Below are 19664 nucleotides of genomic sequence, written 5' to 3'. Positions count from 1 at the left end.
GTGTCCTAGTGATATTTTAGAATATCAAGTTGAATGAGATAGTAGAGATCTAACATTTCAGAAACACACAGAGCTTCAGTCACAAGCTCAGACAAGAATGAAAACTATGCACAAACAGTTCAAAAAAGGAAGCATCCTTACATGCTTTCTCTTCATCTTCACTGTCAGAAAGCACAGCAGCTTTTCGCTTTGCTACTTTCTCCTCTTCCCCGACTTTTTCTTCATCTTCGTCACTGTCAATTTTTGGCCTTTTGGGTTCCTCCTCCTCACTGTCTGAACTCTGGATCCTTTTTCTGTCTATATGGCTATCTGAACGAAAGGAGTCCTTCTGCATTTCTGCATCCTCTCCCTTGTTCTCCCCATCGCTGTCCTCGTCCGACTCTGGCTTCTCTTTGTGCCTGGAGGCATCCTCAGTTTCGGAATCACTGGCGGGTCCCTTCTGAGGCTCCTCGCTCTCAGAGTCACTGACTCGGGGCTTGGGAAGCTCCTCGTTTTCTGAATCACTGGCCTGGTTCCTTGGGGGGTCCTCACTTTCCGAATCACTGACACGGGGTTTGGGAAGCTCCTCATTTTCTGAGTCGCTGGCTTGGTGCCGTGGGGGTCCCTCACTTTCTGAGTCACTGACACGGGGTTTGGGAAGCTCCTCATTTTCTGAGTCGCTGGCTTGGTGCCGTGGTGGGTCCTCACTTTCTGAGTCACTGACACGGGGTTTGGGAAGCTCCTCATTTTCCGAGTCGCTGGCCTGAGTCCTCTGAGGCTCCTCACTCTCCGAGTCACTGACCCGAGGCTTAGGAAGCTCCTCACTTTCCGAATCACTAATTCTAGGCTTGGGAAGCTCCTCGTTTTCCGAATCACTGGCCTGGTGCTGTGGGGGCTCCTCACTCTCGGAGTCACTGATTTGAGGTTTTAGAACATCCTCTGTTTCAGAGTCACTAGCAGGACTTTTGGGGAGCTCTTCCATCTCTGAATCACTGGCAGGATGCTTTCTAGCATCTTCATTTTCTGAATCAGTTGCGTGCCCATTAAGAAGGTCCTCATTTTCCGAATCACTGACAGGTAGCTTCCTGGTCTCCTCACTCTCAGAGTCACTCGCACGCTGATGAGTGTCCTCATTTTCAGAATCACTTGCAACAGGCTCTGCATGCTCCTCAGATTCAGAGTCACTGTCCTTTTGCCTTTGAAGCTCCTCACTTTCAGAGTCACTGGCATTAAGGTTTGAGGGGTCATCATTCTCAGAATCCGTCACATGATGTCTTTTGTTGAGGCCATCCTCTCGATCACTAGGTTCATTCTAAAATATCAAGGGGGAAAAAATTAGTAAAGTGCAAGAAAAACGTTTAATAGAGAAATGTTAAAATTTCTCAACATTTTTTCAAATACAGGAATATGCACACGTCAAAAAAAATTCTTGTTCCACACCTATATAGAAACACCCCACTTTAAAGAAGACCATCTACCTGTGAAATGGCTAACATGGTTTAGATCCCATAATGGGAAAAGATAACCAGTTTTCAGCAAAACAAACGTGTAAAGCATGCCACCAGATTACTATACAGGAGGCTTATATCCTGAAAAGCTAGCCAAAAAAAAAAAAAAAAGCCTGACTTTTCCACATAATTCTAGCTCCTAAAAATGTATTTTTCACAGAAATACAAGCAAACATGTACCCAACTTCTTTTTTTTTTTTTTTAAATATTTAATACTAAGAGAGAGAGAAAGGGGTGGGGGGAGGGAGAGAGGAAGGGGTGAGCAGCAGAGAGAGGGAGACACAGAACCTTGAAGCAGGCTCCAGGCTCCGAACTGTCAGCACAGAGACCAATGCAGGGCTTGGACCCACAAGCCATGAGATCAGACCTGAACTGAAGTCAGACGCTCAACCAACTGAGCCACCCAGGCGCCCCTACATGTATCCAAGTTCTTCTTAAAAGAAACATTCTTGGGTTCTATGAAGTTAAAATTATTTTAAGAAAAAAAACTATGAAACTTTAAGGGTGAAATGATATACAGGGCATATTCTCCCAGGAGAATCTGAACAAACAAGGAGAGGGGTAGTTAGTTCACACCGACTAAGCACCTAGTAACAGCCCAACTCCCAGGCGGCTCTCTCCTGCTAGTTCATTTACTCCTCACAACAGTACTTTTCACAATAACAAAACTGAGGCTTGGAGCAGCCTGGGTCATACACCTAGTAATCCTGGTACAAAAGTTTAAGTTTTAGGAAAAACGTGATATAACTATAGCAACATAATGTTAAGAGAAATAATCTGAGAACAGAGTATGAACTTGATATATGTATATTAGAACTACATTTTTCCAAATGTAAAGAACAAGATATAAAATTATATATACACCAAAATACTAGTAACTGGGATCTGGGAGATTTTTTCTCATCTAGTATTTGAACTTTCAGTAACATGGTGATTAATATTCTGTTTTAAAAAGTGAAAGTGTTTCTGTGACTTTTCCCCATTAAAAATGTTCTGAGCCAAATATTTCTCTTTAGAATATATGACTGACATTACCTGAAATTACCAGAGATGAGTTTTCAAGGAGCAAAGAATTTTTAATAATGTTTATGCCCACCAGCATGCTATGAAATAATTCAGTGACAAGATAAATGGCAAGAAAAAGTCTTCAGAAAACTTGTCCTTTAACTTGCCTCCAGCTCATTTAAAGTATGCTGTGATAGACTACAAAACATTATACAACAAGCTTTGAAGCCTAAGTTTGAGGGGGTTTTTTCTGTCCATATTTTAGGACCATCTCGACAGCACAGCATTCCAAATAAACAGTAATTGCTGAACATATTTATTCAAATAAAACATGTGCAGGAAACTTTCTAAAATCATAAACTTTTCAAGTTTCCTACAGGCACTTTTCTTTAGCACTGGGCATTCAGCACAGCACTGGATTCCTTCCCAGCCATACACCCTATTATCCCATTAAAATAGATGTTTATAAAATGTGATATAAGGACAGGAAAAGTAACACAGACTCTTGCACTACAGTACAATACTCCATATACTGCTAAAAGTCTACTTGAAAAATTATCTTAATGGTCTTTAACTATGAAAATATAATTTTGAATGTTAAGTCCTAAGAAGGCAGGCATTTTTGGCCTGTTTTCTTCATTGAGGTATCTTCAGAGCACAGAATGGATTCTGGTATATATACACCAAGTAGGAATACATCTGACCCTTGAACAACATGGGAGAGGAATGTCAGAGGTGCTGACCGCCTCCCCCCACACAGTTGAAATTTGTAACTACTGACTTCCCAAAACTTAACTAATTAGCCTACTGCTGCCTAGAAGCCTTACTAATAACTTAAACTGTCAATTACCACATATTTTTAGTATGTTATATATTTTGTATACTATTTCTTATAATAAAGTAAGCTAGAAAAAGTGCTATTAAAGAAAATCGTTAAGGGGGAGCTTGGGTGGCTCAGTCAGTTAAGCATCTGACTCTTGATCTCAGTCAGCTTGGGCCTTGATCTCAGGATCGTAGTTCAAACCCCACAGTGGGCTCTGCACTAGGTGTAAAGCTTACTTAAAAAAAATAATACTAAAAACTAAAAAACTAAAAAAAAAAAAGAAAATCATAAGGAAGAGAAAATACATTTAAGCACTGTATTTATTAAAAACAAAAACATAGGGGCTCCTGGGTAGCTCAGTCAGTTAAGTGTCCGACTTCAGCTGGGGTCATGATCTCACAGTTTGAGAGTCCAAGTCCAACATCGGGCTCTGTGCTGACAGCTGGAACCTGGAGCATGCTTCAGACTCTGTCTCCCTCTCTCTCCGCCCCTCCCATGCTCATGCTCTATCTTTGTCTCTCAATAATAAATAAATGTTAAAAAAAAAAAAATTAAAAAAAAATAACAAAACACATATAGGGGTCCCTGGGTGACTTAGTCCGTTGAGCATCTGACTTCAGCTCAGGTCATGATCTCATGGTCCAAGAGTTCAAGCCCCACACTGGGCTCTATGTTGACAGCTCAGAGCCTGGGGTCTGCTTCAGATTCTGTGTCTCCCTCTCTCTGTCCCCGCCCCCCCTCAACTAGTGCCTCTGTCTGTGTCTCTCTAAGGTAAATAAACATTAAAAAAAATTTTTAAACACACACACACACCCAAGTGGTGCCACGCACTTTAAACCCATGTTGTCCAAGGGCCAACTATAATTTAAAGTGAGGAATAATTAACTATGTGCAAGGTGCTAGGAGTCAAGGATGAACATGTCTCAGTGCCTGAAGCTGCTTTCTATGAACCAGCCAAATGTATCATAACAACATAAAGTAGTATGTGCTGTCATGAAGGTATGCACAATATTGTGAAAGCCTACAGGAAGTGATCTATAGGAGACTGGGCTTTAGTAAGTATGCAGACAAAAGTACTTACAACTAGTTTGTAATGACAGAGTTAAAAAAAAAATTAACGAGATTATTGAGGGAAAGCAAGACATACAGGCACCAGAAGAGGCCACTAAAGCAGGAGGCAAAGGGAAAACTATAACCGGCTTTCGAAATGCTTTCCATGACATACCTATGACAGAATTCTAACAGTTTGTTTGTGTGTGACTCAATTTATTTTCGCTGTAAGCAACAGAAACCATCTCTGGCTTATCTTCAGAAAAAAAGAACAAAAGAACAATATTCCCAGAATGTAAGTGCAACTGACTAAAGACTCAGAAAGGGTAGGAACCAAGGCAGCTCAGAGAGCTTAGAAAAGGGAACTTGAGGACTTTTCTGCTAGAGCACAATCAATACCATGATTCACTCTAACCATGCCAAACTTCTGTGTCTGGGCTCTAAATTTTAACCTCCCAGGACAGATGATCCAATTGGCCATGGCAACATCAGATGTTGTGACTCAGTGTTCACTGGGTTAAGCCACAGCAGGGACACAGTATTGGGAGCCGATGCCAGAGAGGGAAGAGATACCATGAACTGGACAGTCATCCTCAAACTTACCTGCTGCACTCTACCCTGGATTTCTAGACACATGGTGTATACATTCTAAAACAAGCAACCATGACAAGGACATTACATACACTAAGGTTTGTGAAACATGAATTCTCATCAATTTTTGAGGAGTTTCATAAAAACTGGGTGTCTATTCATTATATGTAACATGGTGAAGACAAAAAAGTGAGAAATTACTGCAGTAAGAAAGTGCTAGTCGACAGACTCAAGTTAGAGAATTCACTTAGGCAATGACATCACAGGATTTAGGAAAAGAATCCATTAGAAATGATACAATTATACTTAAAAGTCATCAAGACAATATTCAATATTTTTAGACTGGTTTCAACAATTAGTTTAAATTGCAAACTTCAAAAATCCAAAATACAGTTCTTTAAAAGTCAGGTATGAATATAACAAATCAATAGTAGAAATTGCTATTTAAATGCCATGTTCTTAATAATTTAAAAAATTCCCTAATTGCTAATTGCCAGGGAAACTGACCACTCTGAGGTTTCTCAGAAGCTTTAGAAATGTCTATAATACCTCATACCTCCTGCTTACAATCGTTCACACTGTAGATCCAAATAATTACCCATAATGAATGATGTGGTCGTTTGTCTCAGCATACAAATAGTAACCACACTCCTTATGGACCGAGGCCACAATACTCCAATACGCGTGCACAGAGATGATTAACGTTTTAAAATTACAAAGTAAATGATAAAACTGCCATAAAGCAAATACCAATTTGTAAATTTCAAAGTATATAAACGTTAAATAGAAATCCTTGTAAAGAACCAAACTGAGGATACTTGTTTCTTTCTTATCCATTGGAAGAGTCAAATAAAACTGCTGAACATGCATACTAAACTACCAATATAAATTGGTAAAACATTGGTAAAACAGTAAAATATCATGAGGAAATTTCTACAGATTTTCAAAGCCATGTTTCACTGGCTCTTAGTTCCAGAAGATACATCTGAAGTCCCCATCTTGGGAATTTGTCAATACATATCACCTTTATTAGTGTGTGAAAGAAACTAAGAAATCCGGCAACAAAATTACACAATGCTGTTAATCCAGTGTAGCTCCTGGAGTGCTGCAAGGCTTTGACTTTGAGAAAACTCCAATTTTACAGCTAGCATTATAATAAAATGTAACTATATACCAGTGTCCTTTGTCTGTCAAAAGATGGTTGACCTTAGAATCAGATAATCAACAAAAGCACTCCTCATGACAAGTAGAAAAAGCAAATTGTACACAAAGCTTTAAAGTTCATAATGATGAAGCAAACTCCTACTCCTGCCTTCCTCCCCAGGCTCACTTCTGCCCTCTCTCCAACATCAACCAACTGCACCAGCAGTTCCCAAACTTTAGTGTATGTAAGAATCATTTGGGGAGCTTTGGTGAAAAACATACAGATTTTTGTGCTTCTCACCTCCAGATATTAATCCAGTAAGTCCGAAGAAGAGGTCAAAGAATCTGCATTTTGACATCTAATCCCAGTGATTGTAAATGCATGTTAAAATTCTACTGCAGGCACATGGAACTACTAATTTCACTACTGCTACCTTCATGTCTTTACAAATACTGTTCCCCTTGCCTCGAATATTTCCCTCTCACCTTGTCCTTATGATACCTCAAAACCAGGCAGAAACAGCCTCTTCCTGAAGCCTCTCTAGACAGAATGGGCTGTGTGCCACGTAACGAAACAGTTAAGAACACAGACTCCAGAGTCAGAAAGATCTGGGGTCCAAACCCTAGCTCGGCCATTTTCTACTCCGTCCTCTAGGGAATTTTCTTAACTTCTCAAAGCCTCAGTGTTCTCAATCTGATGGAGTTAAGGATGGTATCTATACTAAGAGAGCTGTTTTGAGGATCAAAAGAATGAAAAGTGGTTAGCACAGTGCCTCTAAACTCTCGATAAATGCTACTAGCCATTCATATCAAAATACCTGATTATTTAATTACAAAATATTCACCTTTCAAGACTCAGCCCAAACAGATGATCTGAAATGGCTGAGCTACTTAGCTATTCTTTCCTTCATACCCCCATAGCATCTTCTACCTTTACATCAATGAAAGATGATGTTTACACAATTATCTTTATAACACACTGACCTTAAGATCGGAGACCCATTTAAAAAAAAAAAAATCTCTTACTTTCAGTATACACAAGACACTCACACTCACCAAAATGAAACAGAAACCCCATAAAATAATGCTTAACAGGAAAGAACCAACACAAAATTTGTTTCTCCTTAGCTTGGTAGACTAAATGACAAAGCCTGAAACTAACACAAAGAAAGGAAAGGAAAGTATAGATGGAATCTAAAGAACTGGTAAGAAACAGGGTAAACAAGTACAGCAATGGCCAAAAAGAATCTTCTAGCTGCTCTGATGTACTCCCTATAGGAATGCTTTTCTCATATTAGCACAACTTCTCTGTGGAAGGATCCAAACAATAGCATACTACCATCTTTATTCAATTCAACATGAGACCTGGCTAATGTGGCTGTCCCCCAACTTCAACAGTACATGGATATGGGCCCACTATGGTTTGCCTACAGTTAGAAAGCAATGAGAAGCTAGGCTCCATTTCCAAAATTCTTCAATAGTCCCACATTCTATTTCTGTGTGTGAGACCCTCTTCTACCTTTCTACACAGATGAAATCTGTAGGTTTCTGGATATTAAAATACACATTTCCTTCAATGTACTTTTCATGGAACAGAAACCAGCTGACTACAAGCCACAAAGCTAATTTCATGTTGTCCAAGAGAATATTCAAGTAAAACAACAAAAATCAGAACTAGCAACTAGTTATAACTAGGTCACATTTGTACTCATATTTCTTTATTAAAAAATTGTGATTTTGGTGTTAACTATTCAAAGAGATTTTTTAACTTTCCCCTTTCTGCTATCTGCTAGAGCACAAAAGGTGGGTGAAGATTCTGAGTTTTCAAAGTGCTCTACAAAGAACAAATATTCTTGATGAAAATTCCACTGATGCTTACATTCCTCTTAGGAACCTAGTCAAAAAAGATGTTAGTAAGTCATAACTGAATTCTATCAAACACTTAAATAGGAATACATACCAATCCTTCTCAAACTCCTCTAAAAAGGAAAAGAGGAGGTTGAGGGAACACTTCCAAACTCATTTTAAGAGGCTAGCATTACCCTGATACCAAAACCAGACAAAGATACTACAAGAAAAGAAAATTACTGGCCAATATTCCTTATGAACACAGGTGCAAAGATCCTTAACAAAACACGAGTAAACCAAATTCAACAGTACACCATGAACAAATGGTTATTTATTCCAGACATGCAAGGATAGTTCAACAAATCAATCAACACACTACACCATGTTAACAAAATGAAGGCTAAAAATCATATGGCCATCTCAGTAGTTGCAGAAAAACTATTTGACAAAATCCAACATCCACTTATGATAACAACTCTCAACAAACTGGTAAAGAGGGAACATATCTCAACATAATAAAGGTCACATATGACAGGCTCACAGATGACATCCTACTCAACGAGAAAAGCTGAAAGCATTTTTTCTAAGATCAGGAACAGGACAAGAATGCTCATTCTCGACACTTTTATTCCAAAGTGGTGCAAGTCCTAGCCCCAGTAATTAGGTAAGAAAAAGAAATAAAAGCATCCAAATCAGAAATGAAGAAGCAAAACTGCCATCATTTGCAGATAATATATACAGAAAACCACCAAAAAACTGTTAAAACTAGTCAACGATTTTAGTGAAGCTGCAGGATACAAAATCAATATACAAAATCTGGTGCATGTCTGTACACTAACAACAAAACCTCAAAAGGAGAAATAAAAAATAATCACATTAATAATACATCAAAATGAATAAAATACCCAGGAATAAATTTAACCCAAGACATGAAAGACCCAAATACTGAGTACCATTAGACACTGATGAAAGAAACTGAAGACAAAAATGGAAAGATTTGTACTCATGAATTTGAAAAGTTAATAGTGTTAAAATGCTCATAGTACCCAAAGCAATCCACAGACTCAATGCAATCTCTCAAAATTGCAATGGCATTTTTCACAGAAATACAACAAACAATCCTAAAATTTATATGGAACAAAAGAATAGCCAAACAGGCAAAACAATCTTGAGAAAAAACAAGGCAGGAGGTGTCACCCTCCCTGACTTCAATCTGTATTAAAAGCTACAATAATCCAAACAGTATGGTTTTGGCATAAAAACAGATACACAGATCAGCAGAACAGAAAAGAGAGCCCAGCAATAAATCCACAAATACATGGTCAATTAATTTATGACAAAGACACCAAGAATACCCAATAAATGACAGTCTCTTTAATAAACGGTACTGGAATGGGCCCCTGGGTGGCTCAGTTGGTTAAGTGTCCATCTCTTGATTTTGGCTCAGGTCATGATCTCATGGTTCGGTTCATGAGATCAAGCCCTACATTGGGCTCTGTGCTGCCAGTCTGGAGCCTGTTTGGTATTCTTTCTCTCCCCCTCTCTGTGCCCCTCCCCTGCTCACACACCCCCCCCCTCCCAAATAAAGAAATAAACATTTTTTAAAAAATTAAAATAAATGGTGCTGGGAAAACTGGACCCCTATCTTTCACCATACATAAATTTCCATTTAAAATGGATTGAAGACTTAAATTTAAGATTGTACACCATAAAACTCCTAGAAAAAAAATAGAGGATAGGCTCCTTGACATCAGCCTTTGTGATGATTTTTTGGATTTGACACCAAGAGCAACAACGAACAAGTGGGACTACATCAAACTAAGAAGCTTCTGCATAACAAAAAAAACTATCAACAAAATGAAAAGACAACCTAAGGAACTAAATAAAATACATGCAAAACATATATCTGAGAGGTGCCTGGTGTCGACTCTATCTTGGGGTCGTTGAGTTCAAGCTACCTGTTGGGTATATAGCCTACATAAAAAACCACATATCTGATATATACAAAGAACTGACACAACTCAACAGCAAAAAATACCCAATCCAATTAAAAAATAGGCAGAAGAGCTGAATATTTTTCTAAAGAAGACATACAAATGGTCAGCAAGTTCATGAAGAGGAGCTCAACATCACTAATCATTAAGGAAATGTACATCAAAACCACAATGATATATCACCTCACACCTATTACAATGAATGTCATAAAAAGACAAGATATAACAAGTGCTGGCAAGGATGTACATTCTTGGTGGGAACATAAGTTGGTGCAGCCACTATGGGAAACAGTATGGTGGTTCCTCAAAAAACAGACCACATGATCTAGCAACCCCACCTCTGTACATATATCCAAAAGAAATGAAAGAAAAGAAGATACTGAAGAGATACCTGCACTCCTACATTTACTGCTACATTATTCACTAGAGCCAAAATATAGAAACCATCTAAGTGTCCATTAACAGATAAATGGATACCGGAGCACCTGGTGGCTCAGTGGATTAAACATCCATCCAGACTCTTGATTTTGGCTCAGGTCTTGATATCACAGTTGTGAGACTGAGCCCTGCATTGGGGTCTGCACTGAGTGTGGAAGATTCTCTTTGCCTCACCTTCTGCCCTCCCCAACTAACTAGTGGCTCTCAAAAAAACAGAAGAACGGATAAAGAAAATATATATAAATATATATTATATACATATGTATATACACACCATGGGATATTCAGCCACAGGAAGGAAGGAAAAACTGCCACTCGTGACAACATAGGTGGCCCTTGAAGGAGTTATGCTAAGTAAAATAAGTTAGAGAAAGATAATCATTGCATGGTATCACTTGTATGTGGAATCTTTAAAAAAAAAAAAAAGTCATACTCAGAGAAACAAGGTAGGAAAGTAGTTGTCAAAGGTTCAGTGAGCAAGTGGAATGGGGAGATAAAAGAATACAAACTTTCAGCTATAAGATGAATAAGATCTGGGGATCTAACACGTAACATGGTGACTGTAACTGAGGACTCCATCCTGTAACTGAAATCTGCTATTGTAGAACTTAAATGTACTCACCAAAATAAAGATAAATATGTGAATGACAAATATGTTAAAAAAGACATGACTACAGAAAAAACACAGTAAAATGGCAGACTCCAACTCCCTTAAAAACATTAGATTGTAAACGGATTAAACAAGCCAATCAAAAGATAGAAACTGGATTTAAAAAAAGATCCAACTACATGTTGTCTACAGGAGACACACTGTAGAATCAAAGACAGACTGTACATTCTTCTCAAGTGCACATGAAACATTCTCCAAGACAAACCATACACCAGGCCACGAAACAAACCTCAATGAATTTAAAAAGATAGATATTATTATACAGAGTAGCTCTCATACCACAATGCAATCAGCGTAGGAAAAATGGTAGCAATCTGAATATGAAAATAAAACAATTCCACTTACCAAGAATTAAAGAGAATAACACACTTAGGAATAAATTTTAAAAAGAAACACAACATTTGTACACTGAAAATTACAATGCAGTGTCAAAAGAAACTGAAATTTAAAACACCCTATATTCATGGATCTACACTGTCAAGATGACAACACTACCCAAACCCATCAACTCAATGCAATCCCTAATAGGACCCCAGCTCCCTTCCCTGCAGAAATTGACAAGCTGATTCTAAAATACATATGTAATGGGAAGCCTGGGTGGCTCAGTCGGTTAAGTGTCCAACTTCGGCCCAGGTCATGATCTAACAGTTCCGTTGGTTCAAGCCCCACATTGGGCTCTGTGCTGACAGCTTAGAGCCTGGAGCTTGCTTCAGATTTGGTGTTTCCCTCTCTCTCTCTCTCAAAAATAAACATTAATAAAAAAAATTTTTTTAAATAAAATACATATGTAATTGCAAGGGACCCAGAAGAGATAAAATGTTAGAAAAGAACAAAGTAGCATTCACACTCCTTGATTTCAAAACTTACTCAAGGTACTATGGTATTGGTGTAAGTACAGACACAGATATGAATGAATTAGAACTGGAGATCCAGAAATAAACCCTTACATCCATGGCCAACTGATTTTTTTTTTTTTAATGTTTATTTTAGAGAGAGAGAGAGAGAGAGAGAGAGCGCGCGCGCGCCTGAGTGGAGGTGGGGCAGAAAGAGAGGGAGACACAGAATTGCAAGCAGGCTACAGGCTCCAAGCTGCAAGCACAAGCCCCGCATGGGGCTCAAACTCACAAACCACGAGATCATGACCTGAGCCGAAGTCGGACGCTTAACCAACTGAGCCACCCAGAAGCCCCTATAGCCAACTGATTTTTGACAAGGGCACCAAGACCATTCAATGAGGAAAGAAAATTCTCTTCAACAAATAGTGCTGAGACAACTAGACATCCACATGCAAAAGAATGGAACCTGACCCTTACCTCATAGAATATACAAAAATTAACTCAAAATCCACCAAAGATCTGTAAGAGCTAAAGTTATAAAACTCTTAAAGCATAGGGGTAAATCTTCATGACCTTGGATTTGGCAAAGAATGTTTAGACATGCCACTACAAACACAAGCAATACAAGGAAAAAAACCCCATAAATTGAACTTCATTAAAATAAGAAACTTTTGTGTGTGAAAGCACACTAAAGTGAAAAGGTAACTCATGTAACAGGAAAAAATATGTGCATATCAGTCACCTAATAAGGGACTGTATCCATACTATTTAAAGAACTCTTACAGCTCAATAAGAAGAAAAATTGCTCAACTAAAAAATGAATGAGGGATCTGAATGGACATTTCTCCAAGAAGATCCACCTACATAGACACTGAACATCATTACTCTTCAGAGAAATGCAAATTAAAACCACAATGAGATAATACTGCATATCCACTAAGATGTCTATTACCAAGGAGTCAGGTAATAACAAGAGTTGGTAAGGATACAGAGAAATCAGAACCTTCATACACTACTGGTGGGAATGTAAAATGGTGCAGCCAACCTGGAAAACAGCTTGAGGGGTTCTTCAACTGAGAATAAAACTACCATATGGCCTAGTAATTCCACTCCTAGGAACATACCCAAGAGAAATAACATATGTCCACACAAAAACTTCTACATAAATGTTTACAGAAGCACTTCACCTAATAGCCAAAAGGTAAAAACTTAAATGTCCACCAACTGACAAATGGATAAACAAATGTGGTTTATCTATATAAGGGAATGTTATCACAAAAAGTACCAATACATGCTACAATATATATATATATATATATATATATATGGATATGCTATATACATATACCGAACATATATGGTTTACAACAAACCTTGAAAATACCATGTTTAGTAAAAGAGCCAATCACAAAAGAGTGCATATTATATATGTTCATTCATATGAAATGTCCAGAACAGGGAAGAATGGGGGCAGGGAGTGATAAGCAGGTAACAGCTATAGGGTTTCATTTTCAAGTGATAAAAATACTCTAAAATGGACTACGGTGATGGCTGCACTACTGTGAATATACTAAAGACCCTTGAATTGCATATTTTGAATGGGTGAACTGTATGGTATGTAAATTTATCTCAGTAAGTGGTTTTTAAAAAAAGACAAGTGATAGTTTTCAAGATCAGAGGATGCAGAAAAAACCAAAATGAACAAAATACCAAGATTTTTAAAATAGGGTATTACTGATTTTTCCTTTATTTTTTTTTAATGTTTATTTTTCAGAGAGAGAGCAAGAGAGGACAAGTGGGAGAGGGGCAGAGAGAAAAGAGAGGGACACAGAATCCAAAGCAGGCTCCAGGCTGAGCTGTCAGCGCAGAGCCTGATGCAGGGCTCAAACCCATGAACCATGAGATCATGACCTGAGCCAAAGTCGGGTGCTTAACCAGCTGAGCCACCCAGGAGCCCCCGATTTTTCCTTTTGTCTCAGGATCTTCTTTAAGCTTTAATATAGTTCCCAAATTTTTAACATGCACATTTATTTAGAATTCAGTTGATTACAAAAAAGTAGTTGAAGATGCTTAAAGGTAAGCCTACATTACATTTATAACTAAAGCACGAAGCCATGAGCCAATCTTCTCATGCTAGTTTCCAAAGTGGAAACCTTAATGAGAAGCTACACACTAAATAAACTGTAACAACGTTTACATTATCAAGTAGTTTCTACGTATCAATCAATACATTATTAGAATTTAGTCTAAATGCATAGGAGCATACAAAAAACTGAGGGGCATCATAACCACTAAAAAACTAAACATAACTAAAAGATAAGCCTTTCTCCCAGTCCATTTAGCCTCTCATCTTGAGTGCCCCCTACTTACCCCGCCCCTCTGGCTCCTTGGTGTTCCTTGAAGACATCAAGCACATTCACACCTTAGGGTCTTTGCCTGGAATGCTGTGTGTGTGTGTGTGTGTGTGTGTGTGTGTGTGTGTGTGTGTGTGTTCCTCTACACAGCCATGTGGATATTCCTTTACCACCCTTCACGCCTTGATCTGAAAGTCACTTTCTTAATAAGGCTTACATGTACCTCCCTATTTAACAACAAAACCTGCCTTCTATTCTGGCACCCTTCACCTTGCTCTAACATTCTTCTTTCTCCACAGCACTTATCATCTCTTAACAAACTGCACATTTTTAAAAAATGAATACCGTTTAAAGTTTTTATTTTGAAAGAGAGCACACATGCACACACAAGGCGAGGGGCAGAGAGAGAATCCCAAGCAGGCTCTGCACTGTCAGCACGGAGCTTTGACATAGGGCACGATCCCATGAACCATGAGATCATGACCTGAGCCAAAATCAAGAGTCAGATGCTTAACCAACTGAGCCACCCAGGTGCCCCCAAAATGAATACTGTTTAATGTCTTTCTCCCCCTACTGAAAAATAAATCTAAGAAGAGAAGCATTTTGGTGATGATGAGACCTCATTTAGTCCCAGGTAGGTCAAAAGAGCCTGACACATAATGGGTGCTCAATAAATATTTGTTAGATATATAAATACACTAATGACATCATTAAAGGACAGAATCAATAATACAATCTCAAAACTGGACAATTTTCCATTCTTCTGTAATCAAGCAAAATATATGCCAAATGAACTCCTTAAAAAAAAAATTTGGTCATCTTATCATTCCCATGAGTTTCAGTTTGTGTTTAACAAAAACTTATAACAAACTTATTGTAAACTGTCTCAACTTTATTAACACTGTATAGTACAGACTGTATAACCAGGGAAGCAAATTAAATAGTTTTAAAAATATTTATTAGGCCAAATATATTGAAATGCTACATGTAAGATCCAATACAACTCTGTATTATGCAAAAACAGCTTTTTAAATTATATTTGCTTGTCAAATGCATTCTATGCTGGAAAAGTTCAGATTGAGAAAGTCAAATCCCAATAGGTGATGAAAACCCCATTAATTTTCTATTTCAACTGGCATCTCTTCAGCTTGTAAATGCTCACTGCCCCCCTAAGACATCATTTTGGGAATGGGGAGGCCTAGTCAAATATCAAAGGCCCTGGCTCATTTTCTGAATCAATATGCACATTTGAAAACTGCCTAATATCTGAAAGGGGATCCAATCAGAAATTATTTCCCTGTGATTTCCTACCAAACCAGACTATCCCTGTTTATTTTTAAAGCAGTTCTCTATTAATTTAAAACCCTTTACTCCCAGGGTTTGAAGCCTATACCACGTGACAGGAGCTCTACAACTCCTAAATAAAACATGTCTCACAGAATGCAAGGGAAAAGCCTCCCCAAAGATGTTGTTTAGCCAATACCTCTGAATGACGTTCTACACTTCCAGTGTCTGATCCAGAGTGTTGCTCATTTACATCATCCTCAACGTCTGACCCTGAATCCCGTTCATCCTGTACTGGGGTAGCGCCACCATCATCTGCTTAAAAATAAAACAAAAACCCACTTAAGGTGTAAGATGGAGAACATCTACAACCGAAATGAACACAATGCATCAAGAGTAATGTAAGAGCAAAGGTTACCACTGACGAAGCATAACTAATGAGACTAATGTTGAGAACAAAGCAAAAGTATAATGCTTACATAAACACCATCAGAACGTGTATTGTGACGCATGTGGCAGCAGAAAATACGTCATAAAAGAAACGTGAGGCTGAAGAAACATCACTAAGGGCCAAATCAACAACCTCTAAATAACAGTGTGCTCTTTGACTATTTCAACTTTATGTTAAAAACTGACTCTATTCTCTCCACAGCCCTTACTTACCACCTTCTAATGTACTACACGACTTACCAAGTTATTTTGTTTAATGTGGGTCTTTCCTCACTTGAATGAAAGGGCCAAAAGAGCAAGGATTTTGGTTCACTGCTGAATCCCTGGAGCCCAGAACACTGCCTGGTACAGTACAGTAAATATTTATTTATGAATGAAGAGCACAAGGAACTCCAGTACAGAAACAGTATAAACTCCTTAAAGTAACGCATACACTGTGCTATTGCAAAATGGTAAAAATGAGTTGCTACCTACCTTTACCCAATACTTTAAAAACAAAGTAAAATTGTATTGTGAGAGGGATTTAGGGCTGTTGGAGAATATGGGAAGACTCGGTTAGAAGTTTAATAAAAATAAACAAAACTTTAAAAATCAAACAGTCAACTACGGGAAAACCAAAAAAGTTGTATAAGAATGAAATCACTATCGTACTAATGAGCTACTCTACTTGGCTAAGGAGTAAAGAATATTTACAGTCAAATTACAAACAATAATTCTGAAATGTAACGAACAATTATGCTACACTAGTGAGAGTGTGGGGAAGAGGGCACATAAGAGGCTAAAATCCTGTCCTAGCACAATAAGAAATCATTACGGAATACCTAAAAATGATGCAACAAGAAAGAGCACAAGTTAAGAATATGGAGATAAATATTTTTTAAAGTATGAAAAATCAGGGAACTGTTAATTTTTTTCAAGTCTTCTATAGCACTTAGTTCATATACATGTATTACACGTACTTCCTTACTTGAAAAATAATTTAAAAGTAATTTAGAATGAACTGAAAACACCAGGCAAACATTTTAGGCAAAACAGCAGTGCATGCCTGGAAATGCGTTTGTAGTCCTACTACTATTCGCTATCATACGTATGGAATCGAAGCGAACTCGACACAGAAAAGAGATTATTAACATTTAGATATTCAGGCACTCCTGACAGAGAATACCTAATGGAACCTGGATGCAAAGTGAAAGGAAACATAACGTTCTTCCCCACTAGGTAACTCCTTGTCTTTCGATCTCCGGTGCCTAGCACAGTGTTAGCAAAGGGGGTGCCCAGTGTTTACCGAATAAACAGGACGAGGAAGGAGATCAAACTTCAGTGAGGACAAAGAGGAAAGATCTCAAGTGAAGTAAAGGCACAAAATCACCAGTGAGTGCCAGTCGTACACGCCTGACCCTAAAATACTTACACAACTCAAACAAAGGTCTTACGTTTTCCTTACTTGGAAACCAATGTTGCAAGCGAGATTAAGCTAGCCCTAACTCCAAGTGAGAAGTCTAGGAAAGATCCCGCACCGCCCAACGAACCGCTCCCTTCAATTCTCGCAAGACGCTCGCAACTCCCGAAAAAAAGAAAAAAAAATCCCCTAACAGGAGAGACCTTCCCTAGGATAGGCACACAGAAGCAGTTTTTGTATGAAAGTAGCTTCCCAGTTTCAGCAAAAACCTTCGCCGATTCAGAAGACGGCTCTCCGTCTAGAATCCCCTCTCCAAGGTTCTAACTTCGGGGTCGCAGCAGACCGACGGGCTCTTTGAGCTTCACCTCACTGTCCTCGGAGGGCTCCGTCGGGGAGGGAACCTCTCCAGGGCCTCCCTCCCCTACCCCACGGGGGTGAGAGATCAAGCCCCGCGGAATAACCACTTCGACCCCCCCAGCCCTGTCCCCCAAGTCCCTGCCCCACCTGACTGGTCGCCGCTGTAATATTCCGAATCCATGGCAGGCGGGCTCTCGGCGGGGAGTGTCCGCGCCCCGCGCCGCCCCCGTCACCTCCTTCCTGGCGGTGTGAACCCCAATGGCGCGGCCCAGTGCTCAGAGGCTCCCGCTCGACTAGAGGGTTTCGAGGATGAGGAGAATAAAACCGCAGCAGCAGCAGTCGCAAACACTAAAAGCCGCGACACAAGAGGCCGCACCCGGCAGGCCAGCAGGCGTGCGGTTCGGCGATCTACTTCCCAGAAACACCTCTGGGGCCAAAATGGCGTCTGCCCACGACCCTCAAAGGGATGCAGCGCGCAGGCGTCGTCCCCTGCCATCTGGCCAATGAAAAGACGCAACGGTAATGACGCACAGCGTGGCCGGAAAGGAGACTCCTGGGTAAATTGAGCGGGCGCTCTGGCTTCAGTTAAATACCTTCCTTTAGAGGGATCAGGTGTGTCCCCCGCAGAGATGTTAATGTTACTTTATTGGTTCTCTTTTCGCGCGCCTTGGTTCAGGATCTTCTGAGTTACGCTTTTGGAAAATGAAGACACGCTACAATTACATCTGCATCCTACGGCCAAATAATCAGGGTTCCCGTCATGCAGCGAGGCGCTTGATTCCCGCCCTTAGTACGGGAAGGAAGTGGCATGTTGCTTTCTGGGACTTGTAGTTCAAAGCCTAGGGAGCTCTGGTGCGTTACTAACTGGCGTGATTGAAAGGGCCGACTTGCAAGGCATCTTTTTTTTTCCTTTCTTGTATCTTTAACGACTCAGTTCCCGTCTTAAGAAGCCATTTGGTCAACAATAGGAAGTACAAGTTTTTGCTTCCAGATAGGTCCCCTGATAAAAGACATTGTTAAACTTTACTTGAGTCCCATGCCCTTGGTGAATAGCAATGGTTAAGAAACTTCCTGACTTATCAGTTATCTCGCAACCGCTTACTGTGAAGAACCACTCTTCTGCCTATGACCTAGATAAAACTCACGCTCCACTCTTTCCTGACCCTTTGTTCACCTTTGACAAGGCCAGGTAAAGACCTCCCCTTTTGTCTGAGCCTGCTCATAAGGTCAGACTCAGACCCCGCAACTTCCTGTTCTCTGTTTCATGAATATTTTGCTGAGATTAGAATTCTGCCCTCCCCCCTGAAACTACCTAGACACAGAGATAAGCACTTTTCTGTTCACCTGACTGGAACTTCTGCTTGTAAATCAATCTCAAGTATACATCATCCCACTTTTCTTCCTATGAAAATCTAAGGCAGAAACAACCTGTGTAGACATTGTGATTTTCATATCTGGAGTGCTCTCCCTATCACAATCTGAATAAAATCCAGAATGTTCCTGCCTTTTGATTAGAAGAGGGCCAGTACAGGTAAGCAAAGATTCCCCAGAAGGTGTAAACCTGCATACATTGGATCTTTTGTTAGCAAAGCATACATCTTAGACTGGATTTCTAGGTATGCTTAGCTTGTTGTAAGGCCTCATGTGGTGCCCTGGAAAGTCCATCTCCTACCCTGGGCTTGAGAGATGTGGATTCTCCCATGCCAGCTCTGCTATAAGTGCTCAAAGTACTCTTACTCACGACACATTCCTGTTTTGATAATCCTTGAACCCTTTGTTAGCCAGTAAGAGGATGCTGGCAGAACCCAGTTCTAGGCTCCAGAAATGGACATGGAAAGGGAAGGAAGAGAGAGGGGTGGTTTCTCCCTAGAAATTCTTATTTTCTTGTAAGAGTTCATCCCTTTCCCTGGGTAATAGAAACAGCTTTGAAATCTA

The 19664-nt window shown here is 39.5% G+C and overlaps 1 protein-coding gene across 8 annotated transcripts in view; it reads right to left on the bottom strand.

Moving 5' to 3' along the window:
• IWS1 (interacts with SUPT6H, CTD assembly factor 1) overlaps positions 1-18194 on the bottom strand; it is a 56209-nt gene extending 38015 nt beyond the window's left edge. For 5 of the 8 annotated variants that reach the window (XM_045033569.1, XM_006935199.5, XM_006935198.4 and 2 more), the window contains exons 1-3: positions 17877-18193; positions 15723-15841; positions 142-1291 (exon numbers count right to left, since the gene is read on the bottom strand). In XM_045033569.1, the coding sequence (XP_044889504.1) occupies positions 142-1291; positions 15723-15841; positions 17877-17910 (1303 nt within the window). In that variant the 5' untranslated portion in view covers positions 17911-18193. Of the gene's footprint in view, positions 1-141; positions 1292-15722; positions 15842-17876 lie in introns of all 8 variants that reach the window. The other 3 variants (XM_019837917.3, XM_006935195.5, XM_006935196.5) reach the window with 3 other exon arrangements.
• Positions 18195-19664: the final 1470 nt, after the last annotated feature.

The sequence above is a fragment of the Felis catus genome, chromosome C1 (assembly GCF_018350175.1).
Source record: "Felis catus isolate Fca126 chromosome C1, F.catus_Fca126_mat1.0, whole genome shotgun sequence".
Classification (NCBI taxonomy): Eukaryota; Metazoa; Chordata; class Mammalia; order Carnivora; family Felidae; genus Felis; species Felis catus.
The sequence above is the reverse complement of the archived record's forward strand: the minus strand, read 5'-3'. Positions and strand labels throughout refer to the sequence as shown.